The sequence below is a fragment of the Bufo gargarizans genome, chromosome 2 (assembly GCF_014858855.1).
Source record: "Bufo gargarizans isolate SCDJY-AF-19 chromosome 2, ASM1485885v1, whole genome shotgun sequence".
Classification (NCBI taxonomy): Eukaryota; Metazoa; Chordata; class Amphibia; order Anura; family Bufonidae; genus Bufo; species Bufo gargarizans.
Window position 1 is genome coordinate 474,775,295 of NC_058081.1, and position 16,548 is coordinate 474,791,842.

General features: G+C 48.3%; 2 protein-coding genes across 2 annotated transcripts in view; one reads left to right on the forward strand and one right to left on the reverse strand.

The window, feature by feature from the left end:
* SMC1B (structural maintenance of chromosomes 1B) overlaps positions 1 to 2,556 on the reverse strand; it is a 179,636-nt gene extending 177,080 nt beyond the window's left edge. The window contains exon 1 of the mRNA XM_044277857.1: positions 2,448 to 2,556. Within this exon, the coding sequence (XP_044133792.1) occupies positions 2,448 to 2,556 (109 nt within the window). The remainder of the gene's footprint in view (positions 1 to 2,447) is intronic.
* Positions 2,557 to 2,738: 182 nt separating this feature from the next.
* The window catches only part of RIBC2 (RIB43A domain with coiled-coils 2), a 33,627-nt gene continuing 19,817 nt past the window's right edge, over positions 2,739 to 16,548 (forward strand). Inside the window, exon 1 of the mRNA XM_044277858.1 lies at positions 2,739 to 2,870. Coding sequence (XP_044133793.1) covers positions 2,754 to 2,870 — 117 coding nt within the window. The 5' untranslated portion in view covers positions 2,739 to 2,753. The remainder of the gene's footprint in view (positions 2,871 to 16,548) is intronic.

Genomic DNA, 16,548 nt, shown 5'->3' on the forward strand with positions numbered 1-16,548 from the left:
GTCAAAATTGCTACTTTTTCGCCAGGCAAAAAAGTAGACTGAAAACAGCAGACAGATTTTTCAAGACAGGGGCACGGACAGCTATAGATGCGCCTAATTTATGATGGGACGTGCGCCTCGTCATACCCATAGACTACAGCAGCGCAGAGCGAACAAATAAGACTAGAGTGAAAATCTATTTTAGTAAATGTCCCCCAGTGTTCGGTCCAGGAAACGCAGCAGTCACACGGAGCAGTTTCCCAGACCTAGAAAAACGTCTGCTAAAAACGTCTTTTTTTTTTTACACATAATGTCTCCCATAGTGGCCCATAAAATTCCCTAGTAGTGACCCATGCAATAATAATGTTGCCCATAGTGGCCCCTACATTAATGCCGCCCATAGTCACCCCCAGCTGTAATGTTTAGTTTTTGCAAAAAAAATCATTTAAAAAAACCTCATCCACTTGCTCACACAGAGGCAGTCGTTCCTCTCTTGATTGAAAAGTACCTGTGCTCGGCGTGATGACATCACCGCACACTCCTAGCACGAGCGCACAGTGACGTCATCACGCTGAGCACGGGTCCTTTTCAATCAAAAGACTCTGTGCCAGCAAGTGGATGAGTTTTTGTTTTTTTTTAAACCCCAAAAAGGCCATTTGTTCTAGTAGTGTATCCATTTTTAATGGGAGTTAGACAGTGCACTCCTGTCTAAGCGGCCGTTAAAAACAGTCACATTGATTTCAATGGGGTCCATCTGACCACGAAGAATATTCACGCTATTCACTGGCCATTTAAAAAAAAAAAAAAGTCATGTGAATAGCCCCACAGACCGCAAAGGTTCCGAAACCGCTGTGTGACAGCCGTTTTTCACTGTCGTGAAATCCATTGTAAGATGGCCAGGGAGTCATCCGTGAAGTATCCATGTTTAGTCCGCGTGTTCCACAGACACTGCACGGGTGAAAATTCTCCATCTCCAATAAATGGTCTGTGGAACAGCGGTGGCGTCCGTGTTGGGTCTGCGGATTTCACGGACCCGTAGACTATAATGGGTGTGATGGATCGGTAAAGATGGACAAAAATAGAGTATGTATCTGTGCTAAAACACGGATGTGTGAATATACACATTAAAAGGAATGGGTACGTGTGCTGTCCGTTATATATGAATAAGGGTACTTTCACACTTGCGTTGTTGGATTCCGGTAGGCAGTTCCGTCCGGGATCCGGATCCATCTGACAAACGCATTGCAATACAGGATCCGTCTCTGCGGTTGCCATCCGGCAAAACGGATCCGGTATTTATCTTTTTCACATTTTTAAGGGTCTGCGCATGCACAGATCGCAAAACTGGATCCGTTTTTCTGGAACACTTGGGGCCAGATCCGCCATTAATGCATTTCAATGTAAAATAATGCAGAGTCCTGGAATTTTGGATGGAGAAAATACTGCTGCATGCTGCGGTATTATCTCCGTCCAAAAACGTATAGTGACTGAACTGAAGACATCCTGAACTGATTGCTCTCCATTCAGAATGCGTTAGCATAAAACTGATCAGGTTTTTTTTTTTTCGTAATGGAGCCCTTAGGACGGAACTCAATGCCGGAAAAGTATAAGTATAATGCTAGTGTGAAAGCACCCTAAGGCTAGTTTCACACTAGAGGCATTAACTATAATGGGGGCGGCGTTTCGGAGTCAGACGGACTAAAAGTACTGCATCTCATACTTTTAATCCGGCTGCCTCTCGCAGTGCGCTGCCGTAACTCCACCCCCATTATAGTCAATGAACTAGTGGCAGGACGGATCCGACAGGCGGTTCACCCGCCAGAACAGCCTGCCGCTAATGTGAAAGTACCCTCAGGACATGAACGGGATGAAACCATCCTGCACATTCCGTCCTAGACAAGAAAGAACGTGTTCTATGATTTTTGTGGCCACGGAATGGATATACGGATGTGGACAGAACACGGAGTGTTGTCCACATATTTTGCGGCCCCATTGAAATGAATGGGTCCTCAATCCGAACAGCAAAAAACGTGGATCAGCTGAGGACCCAAAATTGGGTTGTGTGAATGGTGGCAATGGTGCGGGAAACGCGGCCCCTGTGGCTCCTCCGACCACAGTAGTGATTTATGAGGCATCGAGTTCCTGTCAGGGCCACCATGGTTTACCACAGACCTGCGGACCGCCATGCATTGAGGTGGAGGCGGTAGATGCACCCACCACACAGGCCGGCTCTCCCAGAGCGGGTGGAGGAGTTGTGTCTGCTGGGTGGCTTATCTGTAAAGCTGGACAGGAGGGGTCCTCCAGAGCGAGAGACGCTCTTTCTAACTGTACTCGGCCCAGGACCCCTTCTGTTAATGCAGGACTAGGACAAGTCACTAGAAAACGGTGGCACTGCTGTGACAATGTCTGAGTCTCTCCTAGACAGGGGGCGCCATTATCAGCCCTGAGGGACGGTGGGCGCCATTTACCTGAACCATTAGGGCCGATTACACAATTGAACTGTTTCAAAGGCCCTATGACTTGCCGCCCCCGCCATGACTTAAAGTCCTCCAGTATGAGGAGATGGAGAAAGCCCATGACGGAGCTCGCGCTAACCCGCACAGCGTTCTTATCTAGAAGGTTCCTGCTTCTCCCGCCAAACTCCAGTCCCCCCAAAGGCGCATGCGCGAGCGAATCTCCCGAGCTCGCCCGGATGTTCCCGTCGCCTAGCAACCGAGTCCTGGTTGCCTAGGAAATGTGATGCCGCTGAGAACCGAGGAACAAGTGGAGGCGACATGTACAAGCTGGACCTGTCGGTAGATCTGGCCGAGGCCGCCGTGCTGCAGAGGAGGAGGAATGCCGAGCAGCAGAGGCAGAGCCGGGTGTTTGACAGCAGAGTCAGGACGATCGGGGTGAGGATGAGGAGGGCACAGACCCCCTTACTTTCTACTTCCTCAGCGCTCTCCACCACCTACATATTATTAGGCATGTTTAACCTTTACCCTAACCCTGGGTTCACACCTGGGCGTTTTACAGCGTTCCTACGCGCTGTAAAACGCTCAACAAGGAGAAACCAATGCTTCCCTATTGACATGGTTCTCACCTGGGCGTTTTACAGCGCGTACGATCGCGCTGTAAAACGCCCGACGCTCAAACAAGTTCTTGAGCTTTTTTTGGGGCGTTTTTCGCGCATAGATATTCGGGAACGCGCGACAATGTGTGCACGCCTGTCTCTGTATGCGCGATTGCAAACGCCGGTACAATCGCGCATACAGAGCGCTCCATTCAGAACGCTCAGGTGTGAACCCAGGGTTAAGGCCTCTTTCACAGGAGCGTCGCGGGTGAGGGGCAGATGCGTTGCTGGAAACCCGCGCGAGTGGGCACGCAATTTCAGTCAGTTTTGTCTGCGATTGCGTTGCATTGTTCAGTTTTTCCATGCGAGTGCAAAGCGTTTTAATGCGTTTTTCACACACGTGATAAAAAAACTGAATGTGATACCCAGACCCGAACCCGGACTTCATCACTGAAGTTTGGGTTAGGCCTCATGCAAACGACTGTTGTTGTGTCCCGTGTCCGTTGTTCTGTTTTCCGTGATTTTCAGCTGACCCATTGACTTTCAATGGGCCCGTGGAAAATTCGGAAAATGCACCGTTTGTCATCCGCGTCCGCGATCCGTGTTTCCAGGACGTGAAAAAAATAGGACCTGTCCTATTTTTTTCACGGACAACGGTTTGCGGACCCATTCAAGTCAATGGGTCCGTAAAAAACACGGATGCACACAAGATTGTCATCCGTGTCCGTGATCCGTGTTTCCAGGGCGTGAAAAAAATATGACCTGTCCTATTTTTTTCACGGACAACGGTTTGCGGACCCATTCAAGTCAATGGGTCCGTAAAAAACACGGATGCACACAAGATTGTCATCCGTGTCCGTGATCCGTGTCCGTTTTTTTTCCTATCATTTGCAAGGCAAACTTCACTTAAATTTTTTTTCACTTTCCTTCATGTCTGGTGATCCTCCAAAAATCAAGGAAGACACACGGAAGCAAAAACGGAAACGGATCACGGAACAACGGAACCCCGTTTTGCGGACTGTGAGAAAATACTGTCATGTGCATGAGGCCATAGGTGTTCTGTTGATTTTAGGCCCCTTTCACGCGGGTGAGTATTCCACGTGGGTGCAATGCGGGAGGTGAACGTATTGCATCCGCACTGAATCCTGACCCATTAATTTCTATGGGGCTGTGTATAGGGCTGAAACGATTATTCGAATAACTCGATTAAATCGAGTCAAAAAATTCATCGATGCAGTTTCCCTGCATCGAGGAATCGTTCAGATCACGTGATCACGGAGCGGGAGTGAAATTAAGCGTCTCACTCACCGCTTCCGTGTCCTCCGGAGCCAGAGAGGCAGGACTGAGCGGCCGGCACAGAGGAGAAGGGAGTCTCTCCCTCCCCACTGTGCGCGGCTGCCGCTGAAGACCAAGTAGGAGGAGGAGGGGAGGGACTGAGGAGGAGGGGAGGGGAGGGACTGTGGCCACTGCGCCACCAATGAATGTGCCGGCCAGTGAAACATTCATTGGTGGCGCAGTGGCCACAGTCCCTCCCCTCCTCCTCCTACTTGGTCTTCAGCGGCAGCCGCGCACAGTGGGGAGGGAGAGACTCCCTTCTCCTCCCTCCTCCTCTGTGCCGGCCGCTCAGTCCTGCCTCTCTGGCTCCGGAGGACACGGAAGCGGTGAGTGAGACGCTTAATTTCACTGGCTTACAGCATTAGCAATGCGCCGCACAGACCTATGAGAAGGAGCGACCGCCGGCCACAGCGCACGTGAGTATAATGCGCTGCTCTCTGCTCACTACTAACATACCATGGCAGCCAGGACTTAAGCAGCGTCCTGGCTCCCATGGTAACCGATCGGAGCCCCAGCATTACACTGCTGGGGCTCCGATCGGAACTGACACTGCCACCAATGATTAATACTGGGGAGGGAGGGAGGGGGGGGTTGCGTTACCAGAGGGGGCAGATCAGAGGCTGGGGGGAGGGAGGGGAGGCAGATCAGGAGGGGGGGGGAGGCAGATCAGAGGCTGGGGGGGGGGGGAGGCAGATCAGAAGCTGGGGGGAGGGAGATCAGAGGCTGGGGGGAGGGGGGAGGGAGATCAGAGGCTGGGGGGAGGGGGGAGCCAGATCAGAGGCTGGGGGGGGGGGGAGCCAGATCAGAGGCTGGGGGGAGGCAGATCAGAGGCTGGGGGGGGGGGGAGCCAGATCAGAGGCTGGGGGGGGGGAGCCAGATCAGAGGCTGGGGGGGGGAGCCAGATCAGAGGCTGGGGGGGGGGGGAGCCAGATCAGAGGCTGGGGGGGGGAGCCAGATCAGAGGCTGGGGGGGGGAGCCAGATCAGAGGCTGGGGGGGGGGGGGGAGCCAGATCAGAGGCTGGGGGGGGGGGGGGGAGCCAGATCAGAGGCTGGGGGGGGGGGGGGAGCCAGATCAGAGGCTGGGGGGGGGGGAGCCAGATCAGAGGCTGGGGGGGGGGGGAGCCAGATCAGAGGCGGGGGGGGGGGCCAGATTAGAGGCTGGGGGCAAGCAGATCAGAGGCTGGGGGGAGGCAGATGGAGAGAGAGTGGTTAATGGAGGCTGCGAGCACCACCTTGGCATGTATAAAGTTATTGGTTTAGAGAGGGGTTAATGAAGGCACCTCCAAGGTGCTTTCATTAACCTCTTCAGACCAATAACTTTATACATGCCTAATGCCAAGGTGCTTCCATTAACCCCTCCAAACCCAATGGGCATGTATAAAGTTATTGGTTTGGAGGGGTTAATGGAAGCACCTTGGCATTAGGCATGTATAAAGTTATTAACCCCTTCAAACCAATAACTTTATACATACCTAATTACGTACGTTATTTTAAGTAGCTTTTTCTTATTAGATTACTCGATGAATCGAGAAATATAATCGATAGAATACTCGATTACAAAAATATTCGTTTACTGCAGCCCTAGCTGTGTACATGAGCGGTGATTTTTCCGCATCACTTGTGCGTTGCGTGAAAATCGCAGCATGTTCTATATTGTGCGTTTTTCACGCAACGCATGCCCCATAGAAGTGAATGGGGCTGCGTGTAAATCGCAAGCATCCGCAAGCAAGTGTAGATGCGGAGCAATTTTCACGCATGGTTGCTAAGAAGACGAGGGATGTAAGGTCTTTCTATCTTCATTCAGCATGACCTGCGCTGACCACGTGGTGAGCACGATGACATCAGCGAAGGTCCTTTTGCAGGTCCTTCAAGAAGAACAAAGAAGAGGATCCCGGCTGTGCGATCAAGTGGATGAGGTGAGTTATGTTTTGTTTTTGTTTTTAACCCTTAATATAGAACATGCTGAGGTTTTCACGCAACGCACAAGTGATGCGTGAAAAAAAAATCGTTCATGTACACAGAACATGAAATGAATGGGTCAGGATTCAGTGCAAGTGTAATGAGTTCACGTCACGCATTGCACCCGTGCGGGAAAACTCACCCGTGTTAAAGGGGCCTTAGGGTACTGGGAAAGCTGGGTGACGTCACCTCTGGAGGCTGTAATGGAGACCATAGTAGTGTAAGACTGACACCAGATATTACTAAGGCCCCATGCACATGACCTTTCTATGCACTGGAGACCACAATTTGCGGTCCCCAATGCATGTACACCATCTGTGCGGCTGCTGCTGTGACAGATCTAGACCCATTCAACTTGAATGGGTCCGTGATCCGTCACCACCGCAAAAAAAAAAAATAGAACAAGTTCTATTTTTTTGCAGTGCAGCGGCACGGAAAGGAACCCTTCCGTGGGATTCCATGCCTCCGTTCATGAGGGCTCATGCACACAACCATAGATTTGGTCTGCATCCAATCCAAATTTTATACAGGTCAGATGCGGACCCGCTCATTTCAATTAGGGCTGCAAAAGATGCAGGCACCACACCTCGTGCTGTCCGCATCCATATGTGCGTTCTGAGGCACCTGCAAAAATATAGAACATATCCCATAGGAGAATTCTATAGAAAACAGTATGTTCCATTCTGTTCCAGCAAAATACGGAAGACACACGGCTGGTATCTGCGTTTTGCAGACCACAAAAACGGCTACAGCCATGTGCATAAGCCCTTAGGCTGTGTAATATCCATTGCGCATATACACCAGCATTCCCACAGACTTCAATAGTCTGTCCCAGTATACTAATGCTTTATACAATGGGAGTCAATGGTGACATCACTAGTGTACAGACATACATTAAAAGGTGTTTTCTGGGCTATTGATTACCTGTCATTAGCATAAGTTATCCATGTCAGATCGGTGGGGGTCCGACACCAGGCACCCCCCAATGATCAGTGTTAACCCAGCCGGTCACTACTCGCCATCCATTCAAAGCAGCATTGAACAGTGGTGTAGTGGGGTGTCCGATCCCCAAAAATCTGATATTGATCACCTATACTTAGGGCAAGTTACCTATATCAGATCGATGGGGGTCCAACACCCGACACCCCACTAATCATCTGTTCTCAGCTCTCATTCACGTGAATTGGAGATGAGCTGCAGTAACCCGGCAGGCCAATGCACTTTGAACAGGTCTGTGCAGCGGCAGAAGCTGCAGGGAACAGCTAAAGGGTGGGGTTTTGGACCCCCACCGATCTTAAGGATAGGTCATCAATATTCGGAGCCAAGAAAATCTGGCAGCACACATATAGCATCCATGCGACTGTTTTCAGAGCCAAATAATGTCTATGGGGCTTAAATTATTGGCATTACTGGATATTAATGGGGACATTATTATTTCTACTATGAAATTATATATACTGGGGGCACTATGAGAAGATATATACCAGGGGCACTATGGCGTCATTATATATACTGGGGGCAATATGAGAAGATATATACAAGGGGCACTATGGCGTCATTATATATACTGGGGGCACTATGAGAAGATATATACAAGGAACACTATGGGGCCATTATATATTCTGGGGGCACTATGAGAAGATATATACAAGGAACACTATGGGGCCATTATATATACTGGGGGCACTATGAGAAGATATATACAAGGAACACTATGGGACCATTATATATACTGGGGGCACTATGAGAGGATATATACAAGGAACACTATGGGGCCATTATATATACTGGGGGCACTATGAGAGGATATATACAAGGAACACTATGGGGCCATTATATATACTGGGGGCACTATGAGAAGATATATACAAGGAACACTATGGGGCCATTATATATACTAGGGCACTGAGAAGCTATATACAAGGGGCACTATGGCGTCATTATATATACTGGGGGCACTATGAGAAGATATATACAAGGGGCACTATGGGGTCATTAAGTATACTGGGGCACTGAGAAGATATATACAAGGGGCACTATGGAGCCATTATATATACTGGGGCACTATGAGAAGATATATACAAGGGGCACTATGGGGTCATTGTATATACTGGGGCACTGAGAAGATATATACAAGGGGCACTATGGAGCCATTATATATATACTGGGGGTACTATGAGATGATATATACAAGGAACACTATGGGGCCATTATATATACCGGGTGCACTATCAGAGGATATATACAAGGAACACTATGGGGCCATTATATATACTGGGGGCACTAGGAGAAGATATATACAAGGAACACTATGGGGCCATTATATATACTGGGGGCACTCTGAGAAGATATATACAAGGAAAACTATGGGACCATTTTATATATATATATATATATATATATATATATATACTTGGGTCACTATGAGAAGATATATACAAGGAACACTATGGTGCCATTATATATTCTGGGGGCACTATGAGAAGATATATACAAGGAACACTATGGGGCCATTATATATATATATATATATATATATACTGCATGCACTCTGAGAAGATATATACAAGGGGCACTATGGAGCCATTATATATACCAGGGGCACTATGAGAAGATACATACAAGGGGCAATATATGGCCCATATATATATTGGGGGCATTATGAGAACATATATACAAGGGGCACTTTGGAGCCATGATATATACAAGGGGCAGTATGGGACCATTATATTGGGGCCACTGGGGGCACTATGAGAAGATATATACAAGGAGCACTATGAGGACTATTATAGCTACTGTTTGCTTTGTATGGGCTATTATAGATACTGGGGGCACTACAGAGGGGCATTATTTATAAGGTGACCCACAAAAAAGTAGCCCGTCTCCCAGGGGCCTAGCTAAAGGCTCATGGGCCCTGGTGCAAAAGTTCAGCTTGGGCCCCTCTTCCCTCAGTGCTTTGTGGCCAGGGGCAGGGAAGCACATAGGCTTTGTGCTGCCCGAGGCAAAAATTGTAACTACAACCCCACCACTCATGCCAAATTTTTGACTTATCCCCTTCCCTCCAGCCAGAGGTAAAACTTGACCAGCATGCACTTTCTATAATACCAGTGTTTTCTTATGCGGCACAAGGGTCTTTGGGCCCCCTCAGGCTCCTGGGCCCGGTAGCGACTGCTACCTCTGCACCCCCTATAGCTATTCCCCTGCCGCCTCCAATGTCTCCAAATCAAACTGCTTAATAGTTACTCTGTCTCTGTTGTCTATGGGAACCAATTAGAGCTCCTATAAATGAAAGCTGAGCTCTGATTGGTTGCTATGGACATCTAAGGGCTCTTTCACACTTGCGTTCTTTTGTTCCGGCATAGAGTTCCGTCGTCGGGGCTCTATGCCGGAAGAATCCTGATCAGGATTATCCCCATGAATTCTGAATGGAGAGAAATCCGTTCAGGATGTCTTCAGTTCAGGACCGGAACGTTTTTTTTTTTTTGAATCAGATCATTTTTATTGAACATTTTACCGTGTAACATTTTATCATACTACGTACAAGGATGACATAGAGACATATTGTCCATACGGCTAATAACAAAAAGGACACCAAACTATGTGTAGTAATCAAGTTTCACTCCAACCCCCCCACCCCACCCCACCCTAACCTGCAAAATACAAAAGGCACATTGTTAAACATTTCTATTCAGACGTCGAAACGACAGCCATGGATCCCACAATTATTCAAATTTCGCTGTGCATCCACGCTTCTGGTATACCATCCGTTCATAACTCAGCATCGTGTCGACCGCACTTAAAAATTCGCCTAGAGTTGGCGGCGCTGTCTGTATCCAATGTAGGGCGATTAATTTTCTAGCAACATACAACACTCTACCTATAGCTATTTTATGCACCTGACCGGTGGCCAATTCAGAGACATATCCCAACACACACACCTTCGGGTCAGAGGGTATTCGTACTTTGTAAACGTCCTGTGTCGTCTGACGTACCATCTCCCAGTATCTCCCTAACCTCTCGCACGTCCACATCATATGCAGCAAATCTGCAGACACTACAGAGCATCTTGGGCATTCATCCGTGGGTCTAAACCCTATACGGAACAAAAAAACCGGTGTTTTGTAGACTCTATGGACAATAAACAGCTGCGAGAGTTTACGTCCTTCACTCAAGGAAGAGAGAGGTATCGCCTCTAGTATGTCAGACCACTGGTCGTCAGTTAATCCGCCAACATCTTTCTCCCATTTACTTTTAGCCGCAAGCGGATGGGACATTAGAAACTTATCAAGCAACATCTTGTATATACAGGAAATCATACCTCTCCTCGCCCCCCTGGACAGAATCTGGTGCAATGCAGCATCTCTCCCCGCCACCACAGTTGTACCTTTAAATGTGGAGTTGTATGCGTGTCTCACCTGAAGGTACTTATAAAAGTGAGTTCTAGGCAGTTCATACTTCTCCTGAAATCTGGCAAATGACATGAACTTCTTTTCCTCTAAAAGATGTCCCAACCTCAGAATACCCTTCCTTTTCCATGCCCCAAACTCAGACAGGGAGAGGAATTCCGGCAGCACGGGATTATCCCACAGTGGAGTGTATTCCGTATTGCCGAAAACCCCCCTCAGGAACTTGACCTTATTCCACACGGACTGCATCAAGTGTCCCAAATCACCCATCGGACCACTCCTTCCAGCCCCCTTAGTCTCAAGGATTAGCAGTAGGTCACTAGAGGACAAGCAATGCTTAAACAACTGACACGACATCTCACTCAACTCCAGTTCCATCCACCCCTTGAAATGTTGGCATTGTGCCGCCAGGAAGTACACCCAGGGGTTTGGCACTGCAAGGCCCCCTTCCGTTTTAGGATATTGCAACGTTTCCAGCTTAATTCTCGGTTGCCCCTTCCGCCATATGAGCTCCCTGAAAGTAGCATTGATTGGATCAAATTTGGACTTTGACAGCCAGACCGGGGAGTTATGTAGAATATAGAGTAGCTGAGGCATCAACACCATTTTAATGAGATTAGCTCTTCCCGCCACTGACAGATATAATTTACACCATGCCTTAGTTTTATTACGAAATTTAATAACCAGCGGGTCAAAATTAAGGCGCCCAAAGTCTCGGATTCTCGGGGATATATGGATACCCAAGTACTTAAAAGTCGCTACACATGGAATACTTCTGTCTCGCACTATCCGTGATTGCACTTGCCCGTCAAGCAGCATAATCGCCGACTTACTCCAGTTAATAGACAGACCCGACAGGTCCCTGAAGCAATCAATGATTTTCATAGCCGCTTCCAATGATGGACCAGTATCCCCCAGAAAAAGCAAAGTGTCGTCTGCATACATCGCCACTTTATTATTAACTGTCCCATATTGGAACCCCCGAATGTCCGTTGAATTCCGAATCGCTGCGGCTAATGGCTCAATCGCAACTGCAAATAGCAGAGGCGACAACGGGCACCCCTGTCTAGTACCCCGGCCCAGGCAGAACTTGGGGGACACCCCTCCATTCGCCCTCACACATGCTTTGGGTTTAGAGTATAGCACCCGGACCCAGGATATATACTCATCTCCAAATCCCATATACGCCATAACTCTCCACAGGAATCGCCACTCAATGCTATCAAAGGCCTTGGCCGTATCTAAAGAAAGGATGGCTCTATCTCCAACATTATCAGCTGGAAGTTGAATACTGGCAAACACTCTTCTAATATTAATTGACGTTGACTTCTGAGGCATGAAGCCAGTCTGGTCAGAGTGTATGATAGACAAAATCACTTTAGACAGACGCGTGGCCAAGACCTTTGCAAGCAACTTAACATCAGCGGAGAGCAATGATATCGGTCTATATGAGTCAGGGAGAGAGTGATCCTTGTCCGGCTTAGGAATGACTACTATTACCGCCTCCTGCATGGACGGAGGCAACTCCCCCCTCTCCTTGGAATAATTGAATACCTTCAGAAGTTCCGGGAGCAGCACTTCCGCAAAGGACTTATATACTTCCGCCGGAAGCCCATCCAGACCCGGAGCCTTGTCATTAGCCATAGCCGCTAATGCCGCCCTTAATTCTTCCAACTCAATCGGCTCCTCTAATCGCATACTGTCTTCCCTGGAAAGCTTAGGGAGATTTAATGTGGCTAAAAAGGTATCAATATCCTCATCCGAGCATGTCACCCTAGAAGCATACAGAGAGGAATAAAAATCGTTCAGTATATTCAAAATGTTATCCGTATCACGCCTGAGGACGCCGCTAGCATCTAACAGGCCAGATATACATTGTGACCCTTGCTGCGCTTTTGCGATAACCGAGAGCATATGGCCTACACTCTCACCTTCAGTAAAAAAATTGCTGCTTGTAAAACAGTCGTTTCCTCTCTGCTACCTCCAAAAGGTGACACCTCAGCTCCTCCTGCCTAGCCTTTAAGGTATTGCTTGTCATGATAGAAGGATTTAACACAAAAGCTTCCTCCGCTATCTTCATATTCTCCTGTTTCTGCCGATCAATCTCTCTAGATTTAGATTTAATCAGACTGATTGATTTAACCTCCTCAGGACCGCCGTACGCAGGATTGCGTCCTGCCGGCGGTCCTGCTCTTCTGGGTGGACGCATATACGCGTCCTCCCGCGAGAGCCGAGATTTCCTGTGAACGCGCGCGCACAGGCGCGCGCGCTCACAGGAACGGAAGGTAAGCGAGTGGATCTCCAGCCTGCCAGCGGCGATCGCTCGCTGGCAGGCTGGAGATCCGAATTTTTTAACCCCTAACAGGTATATTAGACGCTGTTTTCATAACAGCGTCTAATATACCTCCTACCTGGTCCTCTGGTGGTCCCTTTTGTTAGGATCGACCACCAGAGGACTCAGGTAGGTCAGTACAGTCCCACCAAACACCACACTACACTACACTACACCCCCCCGTCACTTATTAACCCCTTATAAACCCCTGATCACCCCATATAAACTCCCTGATCACCCCCCTGTCATTGATCACCGCCCTGTCATTGATCACCCCCCTGTCAGGCTCCGTTCAGACGTCCGCATGATTTTTACGGATCCGATCCATGTATCCATGGATCCGTAAAAATCATGCGGACGTCTGAATGGAGCCTTACAGGGGGGTGATCAATGACAGGCGGGTGATCACCCATATACACTCCCTGATCACCCCCTGTCATTGATCACCCCCCTGTCAGGCTCCATTCAGACGTCCGCATGATTTTTACGGATCCGATCCATGTATCCATGGATCCGTAAAAATCATGCGGACGTCTGAATGGAGCCTTACAGGGGGGTGATCAATGACAGGCGGGTGATCACCCATATACACTCCCTGATCACCCCCTGTCATTGATCACCCCCCTGTCAGGCTCCATTCAGACGTCCGCATGATTTTTACGGATCCGATCCATGTATCCATGGATCCGTAAAAATCATGCGGACGTCTGAATGGAGCCTTACAGGGGGGTGATCAATGACAGGCGGGTGATCACCCATATACACTCCCTGATCACCCCCTGTCATTGATCACCCCCCTGTCATTGATCACCCCCCTGTCAGGCTCCATTCAGACGTCCGCATGATTTTTACGGATCCGATCCATGTATCCATGGATCCGTAAAAATCATGCGGACGTCTGAATGGAGCCTTACAGGGGGGTGATCAATGACAGGCGGGTGATCACCCATATACACTCCCTGATCACCCCCTGTCATTGATCACCCCCCTGTCAGGCTCCATTCAGACGTCCGCATGATTTTTACGGATCCGATCCATGGATCCGTAAAAATCATGCGGACGTCTGAATGGAGCCTTACGGGGGGGTGATCAGTGACAGGGGGGTGATCACCCTGATCACCCCCTGTCATTGATAACCCCCCTGTAAGGCTCCATTCAGACGTCCGCATGCGTTTTGTGGATCCGATCCATGTATCCATGGATCCGTAAAAAATCATGCGGATGTCTGAATGGAGCCTTACAGGGGGGGTGATCAGTGACAGGGGGGTGATTACCCTGATCACCCCCTGTCATTGATAACCCCCCTGTAAGGCTCCATTCAGACGTCCGCATGCGTTCTGTGGATCCGATCCATGTATCCATGGATCCGTAAAAAATCATGCGGATGTCTGAATGGAGCCTTACAGGGGGGGTGATCAGTGACAGGGGGGTGATCACCCTGATTACCCTGATCACCCCCTGTCATTGATAACCCCCCTGTAAGGCTCCATTCAGACGTCCGCATGCGTTCTGTGGATCCGATCCATGGATCCGTAAAAAATCATGCGGATGTCTGAATGGAGCCTTACAGGGGGGGTGATCAGTGACAGGGGGGTGATCACCCTGATTACCCTGATCACCCCCTGTCATTGATCACCCCCCTGTAAGGCTCCATTCAGACGTCCGCATGCGTTCTGTGGATCCGATCCATGTATCCATGGATCCGTAAAAAATCATGCGGATGTCTGAATGGAGCCTTACAGGGGGGGTGATCAATGACAGGGGGGTGATCAGGGAGTCTATATGGGTGATCACCCCCTGTCATTGATCACCCCCCTGTCATTGATCACCCCCCTGTCATTGATCACCCCCTGTAAGGCTCCATTCAGCCATTTTTTTGGCACAAGTTAGCGGACATTTTTTGTTTGTTTTTGTTTTTGTTTTTTCTTACAAAGTCTCATATTCCACTAACTTGTGTCAAAAAATAAAATCTCACATGGACGCACCATACCCCTCACGGAATCCAAATGCGTAAACATTTTTAGACATTTATATTCCAGACTTCTTCTCACGCTTTAGGGCCCCTAAAAAGCCAGGGCAGTATAAATACCCCACATGTGACCCCACTTTGGAAAGAAGACACCCCAAGGTATTCAATGAGGGGCATGGCGAGTTCCTAGAATTTTTTTTTTTTTTTGCATAAGTTAGCGGATATTGATTTTTTTTTGTTTTTTTTCTCACAAAGTCTCACTTTCCGCTAACTTAGGACAAAAATTTCAATCTTTCATGGACTCAATATGCCCCTCACGGAATACCTTGGGGTGTCTTCTTTCCGAAATGGGGTCACATGTGGGGTATTTATACTGCCCTGGCTTTTTAGGGGCCCGAAAGCGTGAGAAGAAGTCTGGGATCCAAATGTCTAAAAATGCCCTCCTAAAAGGAATTTGGGCCCCTTTGCGCATCTAGGCTGCAAAAAAGTGTCACACATGTGGTATCGCCGTTCTCAGGAGAAGTTGGGGAATGTGTTTTGGGGTGTCATTTTACATATACCCATGCTGGGTGAGATAAATATCTTGGTCAAATGCCAACTTTGTATAAAAAAATGGGAAAAGTTGTCTTTTGCCAAGATATTTCTCTCACCCAGCATGGGTATATGTAAAATGACCCCCCAAAACACATTGCCCAACTTCTCCTGAGTACGGCGATACCAGATGTGTGACACTTTTTTGCAGCCAAGGTGGGCAAAGGGGCACCTTTCGGATTTCGCAGGCCATTTTTTACACATTTTGATTGCAAGGTACTTCTTACACATTTGGGCCCCTAAATTGCCAGGGCAGTATAACTACGCCACAAGTGACCCCATTTTGGAAAGAAGACACCCCAAGGTATTCCGTGGGGGGCACGGCGAGTTCCTAGAATTTTTTATTTTTTGTCACAATTTAGCGGAAAATGATGATTTTTCTTTTTTTTTCTTTTTTCCTTACAAAGTCTCATATTCCACTAACTTGCGACAAAAAATAAAAAATTCTAGGAACTCGCCATGCCCCTCACGGAATACCTTGGGGTGTCTTCTTTCCAAAATGGGGTCACTTGTGGCATAGTTATACTGCCCTGGCAATTTAGGGGCCCAAATGTGTGAGAAGAACTTTGCAATCAAAATGTGTAAAAAATGCCCTGCAAAATCCGAAAGGTGCACTTTGGAATATGTGCCCCTTTGCCCACCTTGGCAGCAAAAAAGTGTGACACATCTGGTATCGCCGTACTCAGGAGAAGTTGGGCAATGTGTTTTGGGGTGTCATTTTACATATACCCATGCTGGGTGAGAAAAATATCTTTGTCAAATGCCAACTTTGTATAAAAAAATGGGAAAAGTTGTCTTTTCCCCAAGATATTTCTCTCACCCAGCATGGGTATATGTAAAATGACAGCCCAAAACACATTCCCCAACTTCTCCTGAGTACGGCGATACCAGATGTGTGACACTTTTTTGATGCCAAGGTGGGCAA